We start from the raw sequence: 17,286 nt of genomic DNA, 5'->3' as shown, positions 1-17,286 counted from the left end.
CTTTCTAGCATACAATATTGTTATTAATCAAAAATAGAATATACGTTCATATAAATATAATATATTTATTCATATTACTGAAGACAATTGCATTCGTCGCATTCTCTGTGATATTTATTTTATGTACGATATACCTTATGTAGGATGTATTTGAACTACAATTATACGTGTTTAAATCACTGGTATAGTAACCGTAAAAAGTAAATAAATTATGTTTGTAAAAAAACTTTTGTGTTTTGATTTTGAGTTTAATGTAATTATCATCGGTCGGTGCTAACTATTGACTAATTCCTGGATACGATACTCCGTCCAAGCAGAGGAATAAACGAATGGATGGATGGATGCCATAGAGTCGTAGGGGTTTTCAGAGTTTCGGAAGAGGCAAAGAGCTGGGGGCGATGGGGACGTCGACCGACCGACCGCCCCCATCAGCACCGCCGCCGGTGTGAATGTGTGTGCCGGTAGAAATTTGCGCGCCGCCGCCGGAGCGCAGAGAGAGATTCGCGGCGCCTCAAATTCCCAGGCAGTCCTGGACCGACGCTCCGCATCAACGGAACTCTCTCTCTTTTTCTCTATAAGCAGATACGTCGAGTACACCGGCGTCGCGACGCTCTCTACGAACCGGAAAACGTGACCGCAACATTTGCACCGACCGAAACCAAACTTCATGAAATAATTTTCTCTGACTTAAACGCGTGACGTGTTTTATACACACATATTTCAATTGAAACACACAACAAACTCTTCCATTTGTCAGGTAAGTTATTTTACAAACAATTCATTCACCGAAACGCAAATTTTAAATAATTATGTAATAATTATCATAACTTCACATTAGTCATCAAAATTATCAACAATGCAAATAAATTTGAAGAATCAGGTAAAAATGTGTTAATTGTTTATAATGTTATTTCATTCCCTAATTTCTATTACATAAAATTACATTTTTTTTGACCTTCAATATTTCTTTACTCTTTTTAAACAATATTTGAATATATTAATAGATGTATTAAACTTGAAAGGATTATAAATTTTGTATATTTAATCTAATTAAATTTGTCAATAAGCAGAAAATTACATTAACCATGAGTATAAATGTACATTAGGTTACATAATTTGTGCTGCTGCGTCGAATGTCTCAAAACATTTATATACACGATCCGTTCGGTGTTTTAAAATAAATCAGAGAAAGAAGCAAATATTTACGTCAGAAACTCAAAAAAAAACAAGCGCAATATAAACACTTTCTTTGAAATAGTTGTCATTACTCAATTACGTTTGAAGTGATAGTAAATTGTACGTTAATATTAGATAACATTCCGTGAAATATATGTTTTATTTCAATCAATTTGTATTGAATATTTATTTTGTTTATAGAAAAGGAAATCTCAAAAATTATGAATTAGAGTAATTTAAAATCATTAAATAAATTAAATTTAAAAAAAATATAACATGTGTTTAGTTTTTATTGTTTTTGTGTGTTTCATTTTTTTAAAGAAACAGAAACTTTTACTTATGCTATTAGAATTAGCATATATTTATTTTGAATCGCTGGAAAAATATGTTTTTCTTTTAGTTGTAGTTATTAACTTGTGTGTATGAGATACTTCTAACATAAATTATACATATTTTTATTATCGTGGTATAAATCGTATTCCTTCTACTTTTGTATTTTTGAGTTTTGCAAGTATTTTAACTCGTAACTGCTATTATGCAGATTTAGGTACACTCACACTACAATCAAGTGAAATTGACCGGCTACATAAATAATGTATTCTCAATGTTGTAACAAGTAATTATATTTAAAACTTTATCTTTATATATTTATGGTATACTACTACTAAAATATGAAAAATAAAAAAAATCATATTAATTATTGACAAATCTACATAAACATATGAGATAAAAATTAGGAAAGCTCAATTTTAAATACATTCCCTGCAAATATACATTGAACATTGTAAATAAACAGGCAAATTATGTAACAATACAATGCTTTTCTATCCTTTTTAACAAGTAATTACTTGACCGTAAGTAATTAACCGGGCTGGAACGAAATATTATATTTTAACAACTATCGCGTCTATGCTATTGCATGTTTACCAGCTGATTGAAATTTATGTTATGCGAAAATATAGTAACCATAGAAAGCGCAATTATAAAGTTTTAGATTTAAAAAAGTGAAAAGGTCAAATTAACCGGATATTACGGGTAATATAATCAATTAGTAGAAACACAGTTTGATGCTTACATACTGGCAGTTTTCCTAGTTAACCCTCGTACATATATTTTTTTTTAAACCTGTTTTCGCTAATTAAATTATATAATCCCTTTTGTCTTCGAAGTCTTGGATTTTATGGTCGGTTAAACCTTTTTTTTGTTCTTCGTCTTATCCTCCCTCAATACAACTACACCATTCGGCAGGCCCCGAGGCGCGGACGACAACATTGACCCTTTACAATTTAGGATCTGTCGGGTTGCCCTTAAGATCCTAACGTCGAAGATGGAGCAAGAGAAATACAAAACAAAATTGAATTTTGTTTAAACAACATCGCATCTTGGTAGAAAGGGACGCGTCGTAAGAATGGAAGAGCGAGCAGAGCGATAGATAAATATAAGATGAAAATAATGGAGAGAAAGTTCCCAACATTAAATTTAATATTTTCGTTTCCCTCGTCGGGAAATTGAATTTTACTTAAATGAAATAAATTGAAAAGTGTATGCTAATATTAATGTCTGTATTATATATTATTTTGCAAATGTTACATTTTCTGACAATAATAATTAATTTCGTAACGTAAATTATTTATAATGCTTTAAATTAAAATCATAAATATATATATATTGAATGGATCAAATTGTAATCTGGGTTTAAATGAATGCTTTATTAGTAATTTAAATCAATTAATTAATACATATAATTCATTTATAATTAATTATTTAATGTATATGTTTGCTGTACACTTTCATTTTCGATATTTTATACAATGCAAGAGATTATTTATTATATGTATTATGCATGAAACGTCCGATTTCGAACTGAAAGTTTGGTTTATTATATAAGTAAAACGAGTGTCTGAAAGGCTGATCAAGTAGATATAATATAAAACTACTGCTACTACGATTTATTTTCACAGTAAATAAAATAGTAAAAAATACTATTTTTTATGATAATTTTAGAAGAAAAAAAAAATAATTGTTATAAAATAAAGATTTTGTTATTGATTACATCAGAATATATCTATAATTTGGAACATTTGTTGATATCAACTAAAAGTTTGAAAGCTATTTCGATCTAAATGCAATTATAATATAGTCAACCTTCCTATAACGCAATTAATTAGTTGTGAGAGTTACCATATATGAAAAACAAGTAAATATTTTAATTAATTGTGTAAAGAAGTTAATGAGTGTAATTAAATTCTTAACAAATAATGCAGCGCGAATGAACTAAGTTGGTCGTTGTTTAACATCATTTCGAGGAGGATTAATGTAGTTCAGGGCCGTAAACAGAACAATTTGTATTATTAAAAATCTCATCAACGACGATTGCATTTGGGAATAGAATTATCCCAGAACAATATGAAATTACGCGCGCTACGAAACATTTCGCCGACATATGAAAGCATTCTCAAAACGAGCGAAACGTGGACCAACCAATAACAACAACACACTCATACACAAACAACATATTCAGGGTGTCCCAGTTTAAGGGCTTGAGGGGGTGACGAACAAATAAAAGGAGCAGCAGGCTGCGTTTAATTACATTTGTTATATTTTTATCTTTTCTGCCTGATGAGAGAGAGCGAGATACTAGCAATGCCGAGAGAAATAGTGATGAAAATAAAAGGATAGAACGATGCTTTTTTGCGAATTTTATTTTGGAAGAATTGAGGCCAATAAAAAGTCCTCAGGGGATGGCGCGTGGTATTCTTCTTAAAGTTATTAGTTATTTCCCTCTTAATACCGCATTTCTCATTCGAAATGGTCGCTTTATTGTTAATATTAGAATTGTTATTAGTTTGTACGTGTATTAGCGTTAGCTCGAGTAGTCATCAGAATGTAATTATTGTGCGCCGGCTGAGCGCATGAATATTTAATGTCTGTGCCTGTTGCTGCCTCCCTCATTGCCATCTCTAGCCCACCTCTCTGTCCAAAAACCAGAACCCTACAATCCATATCCACTTACCACATAATACTCGAAATTTCCACTTATTACTTACACCCTGCAGAAGCTTTTCAGATCAAAACTAAGTCCTGAATATTTCACCCCTTTGTTGCACAGGCAACGGACACTAATATATTTTACATTAATTTCCTATAATTTAACAAATTAACATAAATAAACATAATTCAGGTGCTATTAACCATATAAATCTACTTCTATTATTTTGAAATATATAAATTATTGAGATGTTATCAAGTAAATGTATATCAAAAATATTTACATTACTTTGCATCTTACACAAAAGCCGTTAAATCTTCCTTTTCCATTACAAACATCTGTTGAAAACATCAGAGATAAACCGGAGAAAATAACTTCTTTACGGAACTCCGAGCATGAAAAGAAGTTATAATCAAATATATTGTACGATTGGACAGGAAGTGAATGCATGCAAAACGAATTGCCACGTTTCCATACTAATTTCCCAACGGTAATGTTTATGTGATACACAAATGCCTGTAGAGCATTTTTTTTCGCTTATTCTTCTTATTATTATTCTCTTTTGTGTTTGATGTATATTCTGTTCCACACCATTCCGCGGCTTTTGAAAGTGATAAATGATGACGTACAAATTAATAGTCGACATTCAAGAATTCACTTGTGAGCACATACATATCCACATATACACACATCATTTGCATTCGCGGTTGGAGTTGGGGATGAAGAGAAGAACGGCGGTATTAACAACATTTTCTCTCTCCTCTCCGACTGCGATTCATCATACGATGGGTCTTAATGTATGTGCGTTTGGTAGTATAAATGACAATGCGTATCGGATGGGTGAATGCGCCGGGTACATTAAATGTAGTGCTTGAAAGCCGGCCTCACCAGACCCTCTTCTCAATGTGTCATTATTTATATGCGGGGAGCGATTTGCATGAGATCACTTACACACTTCATTAAAACCGCTTTTCGGCGGAACCCGTGTTTGCTTTGTCTTTTTGATAATTCCTAATTACACTGTACAACAAAATGTAGCTTTGTATTAGATTTGTAATTAGCATTCATTGGATTTTATCATACATCTTTTATGACTTTTTACAAATTGAAAATCCAAATACAACATGAATGAAATGAAAGAGCTCAAATCCATTCCATATAGTTTAAAATGCTTCAATTTGAATAGATGGTACATAATTTATGCAATTTGTAGGATGGATTTGAAAAAGTCATGATGCTCCGGTAGTATATATCGTAGTAAAAGTCCATCATGTTCTTGTATTTCTATGTTTAAATTCGTCTTATATTTGTATAAAGTGGTATCAATAAAATCAATTTATTGTTTCTCCGTTAGAATTTTTTAACCTTTCATAAACTGCGTCCTCCAAAAACCTGTTTGATATGAAATTCTCTTTTTTATTTCAATCAGAATAAAGTTATTACCTTTTCGTTAATATAAATTAGTACTAAATAAATCTTCAGAAATTTAAACTAATTATGAAAATATATGTGTTAAAAACTATCATATTATAAACGTTACTACACTCAATAATAAAAAAATTAATATATGTACTTAGGTCACGTTCAAAATAAACGACTGATATACAGAGAATATGGAAAATAAGAAATTAGAACTGAAACATACACCATTTTTGTTTTTTCCCGACGTATAAATAAAAATTCATATTGAAAAATATGACGAACAAAAATATGAAACAAACAAACAAACATACACCAGTAATAATCGAGTGATTGAGTTGCGACTGGAAATTAATTTTCGTACGGCGATAATTCTATTGTATCTGTCGGATTTGTTGCAGTTATTATTATTGCGCTTGACAAATCCCCAAAATATATCATTTTTTCGTGTCATACAGGCATTTGTTCGTTGCCAAATATGTAAATCTCAATTAATTTAATTAAAAATAATATATACACATATAAATATATGATTGATATTATTGATGCAGGTTTGTATCTGTAGTTATACACGAATTTATGCATTTAATAATGAATTGCCTTTACATCAATCAATAGGCTCTATTTTCTTTATTGTCATTTTCTGTTTCCGCAACTGGAGCGAATTTTTAACAATCCAATTGAAAAATTTCGCATTGCATGAAAAAATACAACGTGAGTGACACAGAACAAACATTGTTTGCGGTTTCGGAGTGCTTCAAATAACTGTTTACTTTTCTCTTTTTGCTGTTTTTTTTTTTAATTGTAACTTTTAATATTGTGAAATTCGGCGATTTCCAATTGAGTGCACGAAATAAATAGCGCTTCTGGAAACAAGTTTAAAAAGCACGTAGTAATAAAATCGCGTTCAGTTTATGCAATTCCGGAAGAATTATACATTTCCAAAGCTTTTGCCTTAAAATCTTATTGCACTTTTGCCGTTGCATTCGCTTATACTTTTGCGATGGAGGCAATTCGAAAGCGGATCAATTCCAGTTTTAAAATATATAATATGAATTATCTTGATGCAGCTTATTTATGTGTATTTAAATTTATTGCGTCCCGTGAAATGTGGTCACAAAATACCGGAAAATCGGTGAGCACAAAAGCGCACGGTTTTCAGCGAAGGTAAAATATAAATTCATATTTCATGTAGAAAAATAAATTAAAATTCAACGACAGCATATCATAATATGGATGTAGCCAGATTCTGTCAGAGTATCATAATTTAAAAATAAAGGTTTTGATCTAGAAAATGAACTGGATTTTACGAAAATTAGCAATGGAATCAGTTAAACAATCAGAAACAAAGGGATGGTAGTAATAATGAAGATATATTTTTTACATTTTTATAAAAATATAATATATTATATATAATTATATAAATTAATTACTAACGTTAAATTGAGTTTCTCAGACACTACGTGAGTAATGTTGTTACGAAAATGCGAAATCATTTTTTTTTAAATGGATTTCTCTGTTATTATGATCGAATTGAACAGCATTGATTGAATTGAGATCAATGGTTATAATCTGTATTATAAGAGAAGAAAACTCTTAACTTCAATAAGTTTTATAGTTGCTAGTCGTTTCGATAGAATTAGAACCTATCAACAGTGATAAATTAATTTGTAACTGCTGCAATCATTCAATTCCTCATGGCACTTGAGATAACAACCAATGATGTGTTTTTCCTAAATGAATACATCCTGAATACAATTTATGCAGATATAATACATGTTATACGATATTTAGGCAATAGAATTAATATTCATTTTGCAGGTTTTTCAAGAAACATAAATTCGATTTTGTATTTTATATAAGAAGCTCATAATTCTTCTTTTTTTTTTATGTTGTGAGTGAATTAATAAAGTTAGTGCTAGTAGTTTTTATATATTGGTTTATTGAAAAATTATTACATAATGAATTAATTATTCACATTATATTATTGTCTGTAATGTGTACATTGATTTAAATTGAATTAGAATGTATTAATTTTTTTTACATAAGATTTAAGAGTAGAAATGTGCTTTTTATATAAAAAAAATATGTATAAAAGAAACATGAAACTTTTCAAATTGGTATGTTGTTTCCAGGTGAAATCAAGTATTTATGATGTTATGCTTTGAAAACATGCAGCAAAGATGAACTTTCTCTATTACTCATTAGGCCTTCATATGCACTTATTTGCTTTTTTTTTCTTTACAAATGACTTATGGTCGAGGCGTGTGTTTTATCGCAGTCTGCATTCATCACTTTGATGAATGCGGCCAGAAACGTGCGAGATATACGAAAATTGTGGAAGACGGCCAAAATCGCCATGGCTGAAGCTGCTGACCCTTCACGCTCTAAAGATCTTACTTAACAGCAAAGTACGCAAACTTCAACAACAACAACAGGAACGCGGTAAATAAAAAACTGGTGCTTAAACTAAAGTGACTGATCTTATGCAGATCCACATGTATTTTACGAAGAATGTTCGCCGTTTAAATGTCTCTATTTTCTTGTTGTATGTTTACATCTCTCTCCGAAATTCCAAGCAGTCGCATCGCGTTAGCTTTTCGAATGATTGCGCAACGCCGCGGTAAAGAATTACTTCGAAGTGAAGTTCTTCTATTGAAACACCTCAACATTCAAGTAGAGCATCAAATAAGTTACATTTGTGGCACTACTTGAACAATGCAAGACGGACGACATGAAGGACTTATCAAGGACATATTTATAAAAGAAAATATTTCCCCGCTAGCTAAATATATCTAACAGAAAAATGAAAATAACCTCAATAGTATAAAAAATAGAAGTTGAACGCACTGTGAAAAATAGGAAATAAAGTAATATTGGAATTAATTAATTATACTTCTGGTCAAAAGTAACTAATACAAAATATTATTTATTTTTGCTACAAATGTAATAGGCCTTAACATATAATTATAATAAAGAATAAATAAAGTTTAATAAAAAAAGTTGTCAATGAGTATTATTCAAATACGTTAGACTTGTTGTTTGCTCAAAACAAGAGGTTAAAAAATTGAAATTCGGTGCCAAATGCTTGTCCGACTATTTAAAAAGAATATGAAAGGAAAAACATATTGGATTTAGATGTCGCCTATGAATAAATAATAAACGAAACTGCATTTCGAGGATCCGCCCATTGCAATTATTTTCAGAATTGACTGAGTTGTTTATGCGCGTTGAATAAGAGAGAAAAAAAAGTAACAACGTGGATTTCTAAAATTATAGGCCAAAACGTTTAAAACTATTTGCATCCATGAAATTTGCAACTTCTTCAACCTTTTCAGCACACTCATTTAAATAATTTTAATTAAATTTAACGTTTTTTTTTCTTGTCTGCATAGTGCCTACATATTTGAATTCTTCTTATTTTTATGAATTGTGTAAAAAAATGTAATTTTGATTATTTTTTGATTTTTACTAAAGTGTGTCCCAAAATTACCGCAAGATTTGAATTAAATAGAAAACACAGTTTTTAGTCAAATTGTTGCAAATGGCGGCAAATTCAAATCTTGCGTTAATTTTGGGACACCCTTCATATGTAAAATGTACAAATTAGATGTGACATGTCACGCATAGTGTGGATATAACAAACATAAAATTGTGAAGTCTTATTCTTAACTATCAAACGAGATGGAATAGGCTGCAAACAGATGAACGAACAAATTTTAGATTCGTTAATTTAGGTTATTTTGGTATAGTTTTATGTAATGTTTTAACTTTTATTTTGTGAGAATTTATTATTATTTATAATCTGCATACTGATTTTATTATTTATGTATAAATACACGAATTCAGTGCCGAACAATAACAGCTTGATCCACCTTCATTAATATTTATCGTACATTTATATGCATAATAAAGTAATTTTAAACAGTACAAATGAAATGTTATATTCTCTTTCAGAATAATTTACTTTAAAACTTAAATATAAATATTTTTACAAAATATATTTGTTGTTTGTATTAATTTATATTATATAATTATTTTACATTTTTTTTTAATGAAATATATCATTTAATGAGCTGTATATTGGATGAAAAAGATTAATTTTCTGAGGTATTGTCGACTTTTTTTTTAGTAACTATAAAACTGAAATAAATCATTCGCACTTTAAAATGCTTTGGCACGGCTTCAAATTGTGTCAAACGTCGTGATGTTAAGGACAATTGGTGTTGTTCTAATTCAGGAGAAGGCGGTAACCTGACCAAATGGCAAAACTTACTGAAACTCGGTACGCACTTTAAATATATACTTTTCGTTTCGCGTTTTCCCATTTTATTCTATTTTTCAATATTTCAACGCGCTCTCCACTCTGCTCCGACTGTAAATAGAGCAGAATCTCTGCAGCATCTATTAATCAGCCTCTCATTTGGTGCTTACTGCAGTTGCGTCGTGACGATTTCGTTTGAAAACAAATACAAATATGAATAAACAGGAGGATTACAGAAAGGTGTTACTACTATTATCGAACTGGCTCCGGAATATTTGTATTCAACAAGAGGTCAACGGCAGATTTTACGAGGAATGTTGAAGGATAAAACGTATTCTGTACAGTTTCCAGCTGAAATTTCAGTACTAAAATATATACGGAGACTGCATACAGGTTGCTACTAACTTACCCTGTCCTAAAATAACCCACCGAGTAAACGAAATAGATAATTTTATAAGATTAGTTAAAAACTAAAATAAACTATTTCTCTAATTTTGTTTAGCTAATTTTCAATAGTAATTATGCTATACGAATTGAATAATTAAAAAAAAACAATAATAAATATATTCTTGAAAAGTAACTATTATGAAATTGTTGAAATTTATTTTCCGACTTTACATTTACAAATTTTAACAGTTTCAAAACAATCTATTTATTTGCGCAAAAAGATATACATTAAGTATAATAAAATAATACTGCATAATTTCGTTTTTTTTATACATACATACATGCATGCACTTTTCCATTTAAATTTAGATAGAAGACCAAACACCATTAGGCTTCTTACACTACGCCAAAACAAAAGTTGTTTACAGTTTTAGAGTGCATTGATCCTCTAGCTTTTACGAACAATTGTAAACTAGCCGATACTGGCAACATCAAAGTGGAGTTATATTTGGAAAAAAAAAAGTAATTGTTAACATGTACTGATTTTTTTTTTACTTTTGTAATTCAATTATACATATATCAAGTTATATAAATGAACTTTTTAATTTATTGACATTTTTTACGTGACTAGTTCAAATAGAAATTTAAATTATTTAGACTTTTTTTTTATGTATGTTACATTTCCAAATAGAATAGCGAGCAAGCGTGCACAGTTATATGCAATTAGACACTAATTGTATTTTGCTTTTTTTTTCTTCGTGCAGCTTTGCGTTTATCAAATGCAATTATGTAAGCTGTCGCGCGCAGTGAATACAAGTGGCAATAGGATTGATTCCGAATTAATGCGCTCTTCCTTAGTATGATGTTCAATTTTCTATTTCGACTACGATCGCTGGCTGATAAATTGATAAATTAAATATTGTATTTTGAAAATGTTCCAAGTATATTTGAAATGACATCCAGCATATGATTAAAAGATCCGTGTTCAAAGAAGATTAGATCTAAATAGCACAGGGTCAGCTATTCAATTAGCGCAGTCCGTCGGCATGCTTAAATTTGCCAAAGTTACAATAATCTACTCTCTAACTCTAGATTAGATCGTAATCCTAACACCGAGGGTTAGCGGTCACCCATACCATTAGTGTAGACGTGTCAGAAAGTAGCGTAAATGGGTTCAATATTATTCTAAATATAAATTTATTTCAAAACATTGTTCCGCAAACATATCAATTTATTCCATCTCATTCTGATGAAATGATTATGATACTAATTCAGTACTTTTAGTAAAGCAAATACCCTTTCTGATGTCAGCTATCTATGGAAATTCTAGTTACATATGTATTGCAAATTCATTGAGGACATTCATTTGATGGGATGTTATATAAAACATTACAAAATTAAATAATTATTTATTTATGTAATATTTACTTTCAATATTTGTTAACTCTATATTGACAAAAGAGTATCTCTACAATGCAAAAGTTAAAATTTTATATAATATATCTGTTTGTTCATAATTTTAAGAAACTCATCATTGTTGTAGTTCATCATTGTGCAAAGGGTTATTTTGTTGATGCAATTTTGATGCCACAAGCTGCTCTTCGACAAATCAATACATACGTACAAAACGAAATTAATTCCTACAACTATTCACGTTCAGTGTATGAGCCAAATATAGAAAGGCCAAGATACCCGCTCACACAGATCACCTGACATCCAGAAACTGCGTACTTTATTTATACTAGAAGCCACATCACGCTGTCCATCGACTTTGAAGCAGGTGTCACCTTTATATTAAGATCATTCAACTCTTGGAAGGAATTCAACATAATATATAATTAGAATTTAAAGTTTATTTAAGACTGACGTATTATATATATTAAATACAGTATTGTTAATATATGTATGAATGTCCTTTCTTGTGAATAAACGATATAGAAAGGTTACATATTACTCTAGAAAATTAATGTTATGTTATGTATGATTTATATTAAAACTTTGTAATTTCACTTTAATAAGGCTACAATTAGTTTTGAGATTATTTTAAATTTTAATACTAAATATGATATACATTTATATTGTACACAGCAGTGGAACTTTAATATTTGAGGGACTTAAATACATTTTTATTTGGGCCCCCCTATCAATCCTTCCACCATCCTCGTTGCAGAGTTCGGCGAGATTGTAGTTGCGCCAAGGATTTAACTCTTTAAAAAAAAAAAAATTGTTACATCTTACCTGTTTTTTTTTTCATTATTCAATATTACCTACTGATAAAAGTACATCTAGCTTCAATTTACATTAGTTGCATCCAACAGTTTTCATCGTCGGAAGACAAAATTGTATTTAAAAATTAATAATTCCAATTGGAATCACTCTGGCTGGAAAGGGTTGAAGATTTTGATTAGGACAATTCCAATTATCATTATAGCATATTTAGTTTGCGTATGTTTGCAAAACAGAAGTTTATAGAAGTGAATTGGTCCGTTGCGCCGACATGTGATTAAGCTTAATGGAGCTGAAAAAGATTCCTTGAAGTTTTCATTGTCCTTGCTCCTTTTATTTGCTAGGTTAAGCAACTAATTTGGCCGAACTAAATTGCCTTTTAATGTCTCACCGACGATGCGGGGAATGGAAATCATGCGCGACCATCAAAAGATGTCCCTTTGCACCTCGGTACGAGAGATGCGAACATTGAGAGGTCCTCTGCTCGCGTGCCCTTTGATTGCATGCCCTCCTTCTTCTCTGAGTCCTGCCATCCCGCAAAAGGGTTCAATTTGCGTGTATTCATCATCCAACGAAGAAACGCTCTGAAAAGCGTTACGGAAACCCAGCCGAATGGAAAAAGGAATAGCTATTAACTTTTAATCGGATTAGAACTATTTAATCTGATTTTATTTCGAATACAAACTTGATCATCATTTCTTTTAACGGAAGCTCGTTTTCAGCATGTTGTATATAAAGAAAAAACAATTAATTTTATTATCTTTGTCAAAGTTGCAAATATTACAGGAATTGTTATATATTACTACTGTTTGTAGTTGTTGCAGTTGTGATATTAATGGTGAATGTAGAAACAAATCAAGTAAACAAAAATAGGTACATTATTTCCTGGAGACACCGATCTTAGAAGCCCTAAAGTATTTTAACAAAGAAAATAAACAAAACGTATTAATATTCATGGTTAGTATTATAAATATTTTTTATTGTATTTGATTTAAGTTTGATATTTTTCTCGCTGTATTCATGTTTTGAGTACAACATTGGATGTTATCGGATTTCCGCGTATTTATTTATTTTTTCTCTATGTTTTGGATTCGTCTCGCTGTATGCATTAATCATTCCATTGCGTGTTCCTCCCGACAGCAGACAGGAACATTTTCCATTCATTTGTCAAGAGAATAAAACTAAACCAGGATTGCATAATGATTGTCAGAAAAGAATTGAAAATGAAAGCGTAACTGCGTTGATATACCACGTTACAATGGAATGGTCAGTTCCAATTTTTTTTTTCAATATCACGTTGAAATGATAAATTCCTTCACGAGGGATTGCAACAAATAATAAGTGTTTGAACTAGGCGCAAAATATTTATACAATTTAAAATTTTGATCCAAGATATTTATTACCAAATATGTATTCAATGTTTAGTTTATTTTAATTACTATTTCGAGCTACTATATGCAATTGTTGATATTTCATATAGTTTATGTATGAACACGCATCAAGCGGAGCAATTTGGCTATGAATTTGGCGATGAATCATTTTAAAACGTAATAATAAATGCATAAATCGTAGTAATAAACACATTTAATGGTTAATAAAGAGATAATGGCAATATACTGCGTGCTTCGACATATAAAAGTTTACTAAAATATAAATGATGTTCGCACAAATGTTAAACAAGCAACAACTTTCAGCAATTCAAGACCTATCATTTTTTCTTTGAGAACGATTAAAATCAGAAACATTTACATAATAAACAGTATTAATAAATTCGAATTTCATTGTTCGAAAACAATCCGTTTGATTTCGAAATTCTTTAATTAATTTTCATAAAATCACGGATCATCAAATAATAATTATAAACTGAATAGCTTTAACAATATATGAAATTAATTATTTATAGAAAATAAAAATGATCTTTTATGAAGGCTATAATAAAAATAGATTTATATAATTTAATAACAAGATTTCGCATGAACGATGAAAATTGATAATCGAAATGATTGTTCAGAACCGTTTTTTAATCGATCTTTTATTATTGTATAAGAGGAAGATATAATTTTATAACTGTAGTAAGCAGAAAAAAGCCGACATGTTTTTGTATTGTTTTTTTATGTGAGGAACACAAATAAATTGCGCGTGAGAAAATCGCAGACTGCGCTCTCAAAAAACACGTTGGAACGATGTAAAATAGTAGCGCATGAGCTTCCAACACTCTTAATAAATCAACCAGTCTGCCTCGAAGAAAGGAAGAATTAAATGTATTAATTTAGGTCATGAATATGAAAACGCAATTACTATATAAATGACGTTCGCGAATGCATATTTATTGAGAATATCAGCGATGCGAAAAGCAGAAATCTTGTTTTCGATTCTCTGAATTGGAATATTTGCTATGCCAGATGGCGTCATGCAGAAAATGACGTATATTACTTTAGCGACGCGTCTATATTGAAAACTTTACTTTGTGTGATTTCAAATGGAATAAACATGATGTCGAATACATGTCATGCAAGTAGAAAAGTACGAATACATTTGAAGAAAATTGAAACCTGTTCTAACATTTTCTTTGAAATAAAAGGAAATCTAATAATAATAATTGAAATAATAATTTATTGTATACATACAAAGGATTTTACTACTCAATTAAATCTAATTCTGTGATCTTTATTATTTATTACAAAATCAAGATATTAAATCCATAAATATAATTATGTATTTTAATGATTGAAATTATGGCATAACAAAATATAACAGTTGAATGTCAGGAAATCAGCTGATTTAAACAACTTGTTGAAATGCATATCCACTCTAGTGTCTTATTCAACTAAAATGTAAATAAGCAATCTAAAAACGTTCTGTATTACATCTTTAAAAATACATTATTTGTATCCTCTTATTATATTGTCGAGATATTTGTAAGCTACTTATATTTTCTTTTTGGCGATTTGTTAACTTTGCAAAATATTTCTTCTTCAACTGCAATCCTATTAAGCAAATTAAATGACATTCTGTTCATTTCTCGTTTCTCTATTACTAATCTGCAATGCAAAGCTTCCATCATCTTTTACTTTTTTACACGTTTTTCATTTGCGTGATTTATTATATGTATATGATTTGTGCCAAATATCTCAGCTTAACCTTTTTGTGACATTTTTATGTTAAACGTCAAGGATGTGAGGAGATACTGGTACATATATGCATTGAAAGTATCGATTAAATTTAGAGTAGATTGTAGACCTATAAAAGTAATGATCACTTATATTTTTGCACATCAAAGTGAACGTATTGTCCAACCTTTAATTAATTTCGGTATCCTTTTGTTAGGATTTCTCTACAATAACGTGATGTTCAATCAATCACAATTGTTCTATAAATTATCAATCTGTAACTATTAATAATTGGCCACTGGACAATCGCCCAGGATTTTCTTTCGACGCGATTTCATCGCGAAAAACTATCGATCAAAACATGTATCCACGAAAGTGACTTTCAAATTCGATTCAACGCGAACACTGATACAGGATATATATCGATGCATTGCGAGATTACTTCGGAAGGGAATGTCCCATCACATTGTAAATGGTTGATATGGAATGGGATGCTAGTGCAATGCTTGCAGAGACTATATATATTTGCTTGTGGAATAGTACATATTTTTACTACGTAATATTATAGTATATACCAGGGGTGGCCAAACTGTGGCTCGCGAGCCGCATGCGGCTCTTCAAGAGTCTTTTTGTGGCTAGTTGACACAAATATTATATATATTTTATATTATGATTGAGATTTAAAAAAAAAAATATACCAAAAAGTTTAGGTGCGGCTCTCAATATTTTCGGGTAGGTAACAATGGCTCTTACTGCAAAAAGTCTGGCCTCCCCTGATATATACCCTGCAAGATTTTCAGTATTGATTGTTTCGTCGCGTTCTTTACAGAATGTTACAAAAACTGAATCGCTGAATGCAAAGACTAGATATAATCTTTCTGCAGATTGGATTGATAAAAGTAATTAAATTTTAAATTTATAATTGAGTTAAGATGTTTAGCCGTCAGCTAAATCGAGTTAAATCTCTACCGAGATAATTCAATCTACCTTACTAATGCTAACTGCGATCGATCGCTTCTCTCTATTATTCAATGTCCACTGTACTTTTCATTTGTTTCAGGTACCTTCAGCTTGGAAGTGCTCGAAATCCGAGATCCAGTTCGCAATTAGAATTCTACTAGTCATCTGCACTTCGATATATTCAACAACCGATTGTTTTTAATCAAGTATTTTCATTGTGGATTTCATCGGGGGGCGGCAACTGATGGACCTCGATTGTGAGTCCGTCGAGGCCGTAATGAAATCTGACGACGAGATGACTCGTGACAGGTCTTCGGGGACGGCAGCAGCCACCGTCGCAGCCGCCGCCGCAAACCACAGCCATTTCACAAGTGAGTCTCTACCTCACCCACACATTTCTCGCATCAACGTACCCCATTAACATGGACGATTCTTTCTGTGTTTAATGCATATATATATATACACAAACGCACACAGAACCATAGCCATCATCATCATCCTCATGTGTGGTCTCACACTATTATTCCTGGATCTCGTCTTTCGCTGGGGACGAAGGGAGTGCAGTAACGGACACACACAAATGTCGAGATCTCGCACGTTTCGAATTCCCCGGAAGCCACCCTACGGCCGAGTGGAATGCGAAATTTGATTCGCCTCCCTTTCCGCAGAAAGAATAAAATTACTCTTCAAAAAATATAAAAGGAAAATGCGGCAAGTGAATGCTGACTTCATAAGGAATTATTTAGAGGTACACT

The 17,286-nt window shown here is 30.9% G+C and overlaps 1 protein-coding gene across 4 annotated transcripts in view; it reads left to right on the top strand.

The window, feature by feature from the left end:
• LOC108567857 (KH domain-containing, RNA-binding, signal transduction-associated protein 2-like) overlaps positions 1-17,286 on the top strand; it is an 88,669-nt gene that overhangs the window by 20,355 nt on the left and 51,028 nt on the right. For 3 of the 4 annotated variants that reach the window (XM_017928565.1, XM_017928566.1, XM_017928564.1), the window contains exon 2: positions 16,632-16,902. In XM_017928565.1, coding sequence (XP_017784054.1) covers positions 16,776-16,902 — 127 coding nt within the window. In that variant the 5' untranslated portion in view covers positions 16,632-16,775. Of the gene's footprint in view, positions 1-440; positions 758-16,631; positions 16,903-17,286 lie in introns of those variants that run through there. The other variant, XM_017928563.1, reaches the window with a different exon arrangement.

Source organism: Nicrophorus vespilloides, unplaced genomic scaffold (genome assembly GCF_001412225.1).
Source record: "Nicrophorus vespilloides isolate i.1.1-1 unplaced genomic scaffold, Nicve_v1.0, whole genome shotgun sequence".
In the NCBI taxonomy this organism is placed as follows: domain Eukaryota; kingdom Metazoa; phylum Arthropoda; class Insecta; order Coleoptera; family Silphidae; genus Nicrophorus; species Nicrophorus vespilloides.
Note: the sequence above shows the minus strand (reverse complement) of the source record. Positions and strands in the feature narration are given on the sequence as shown.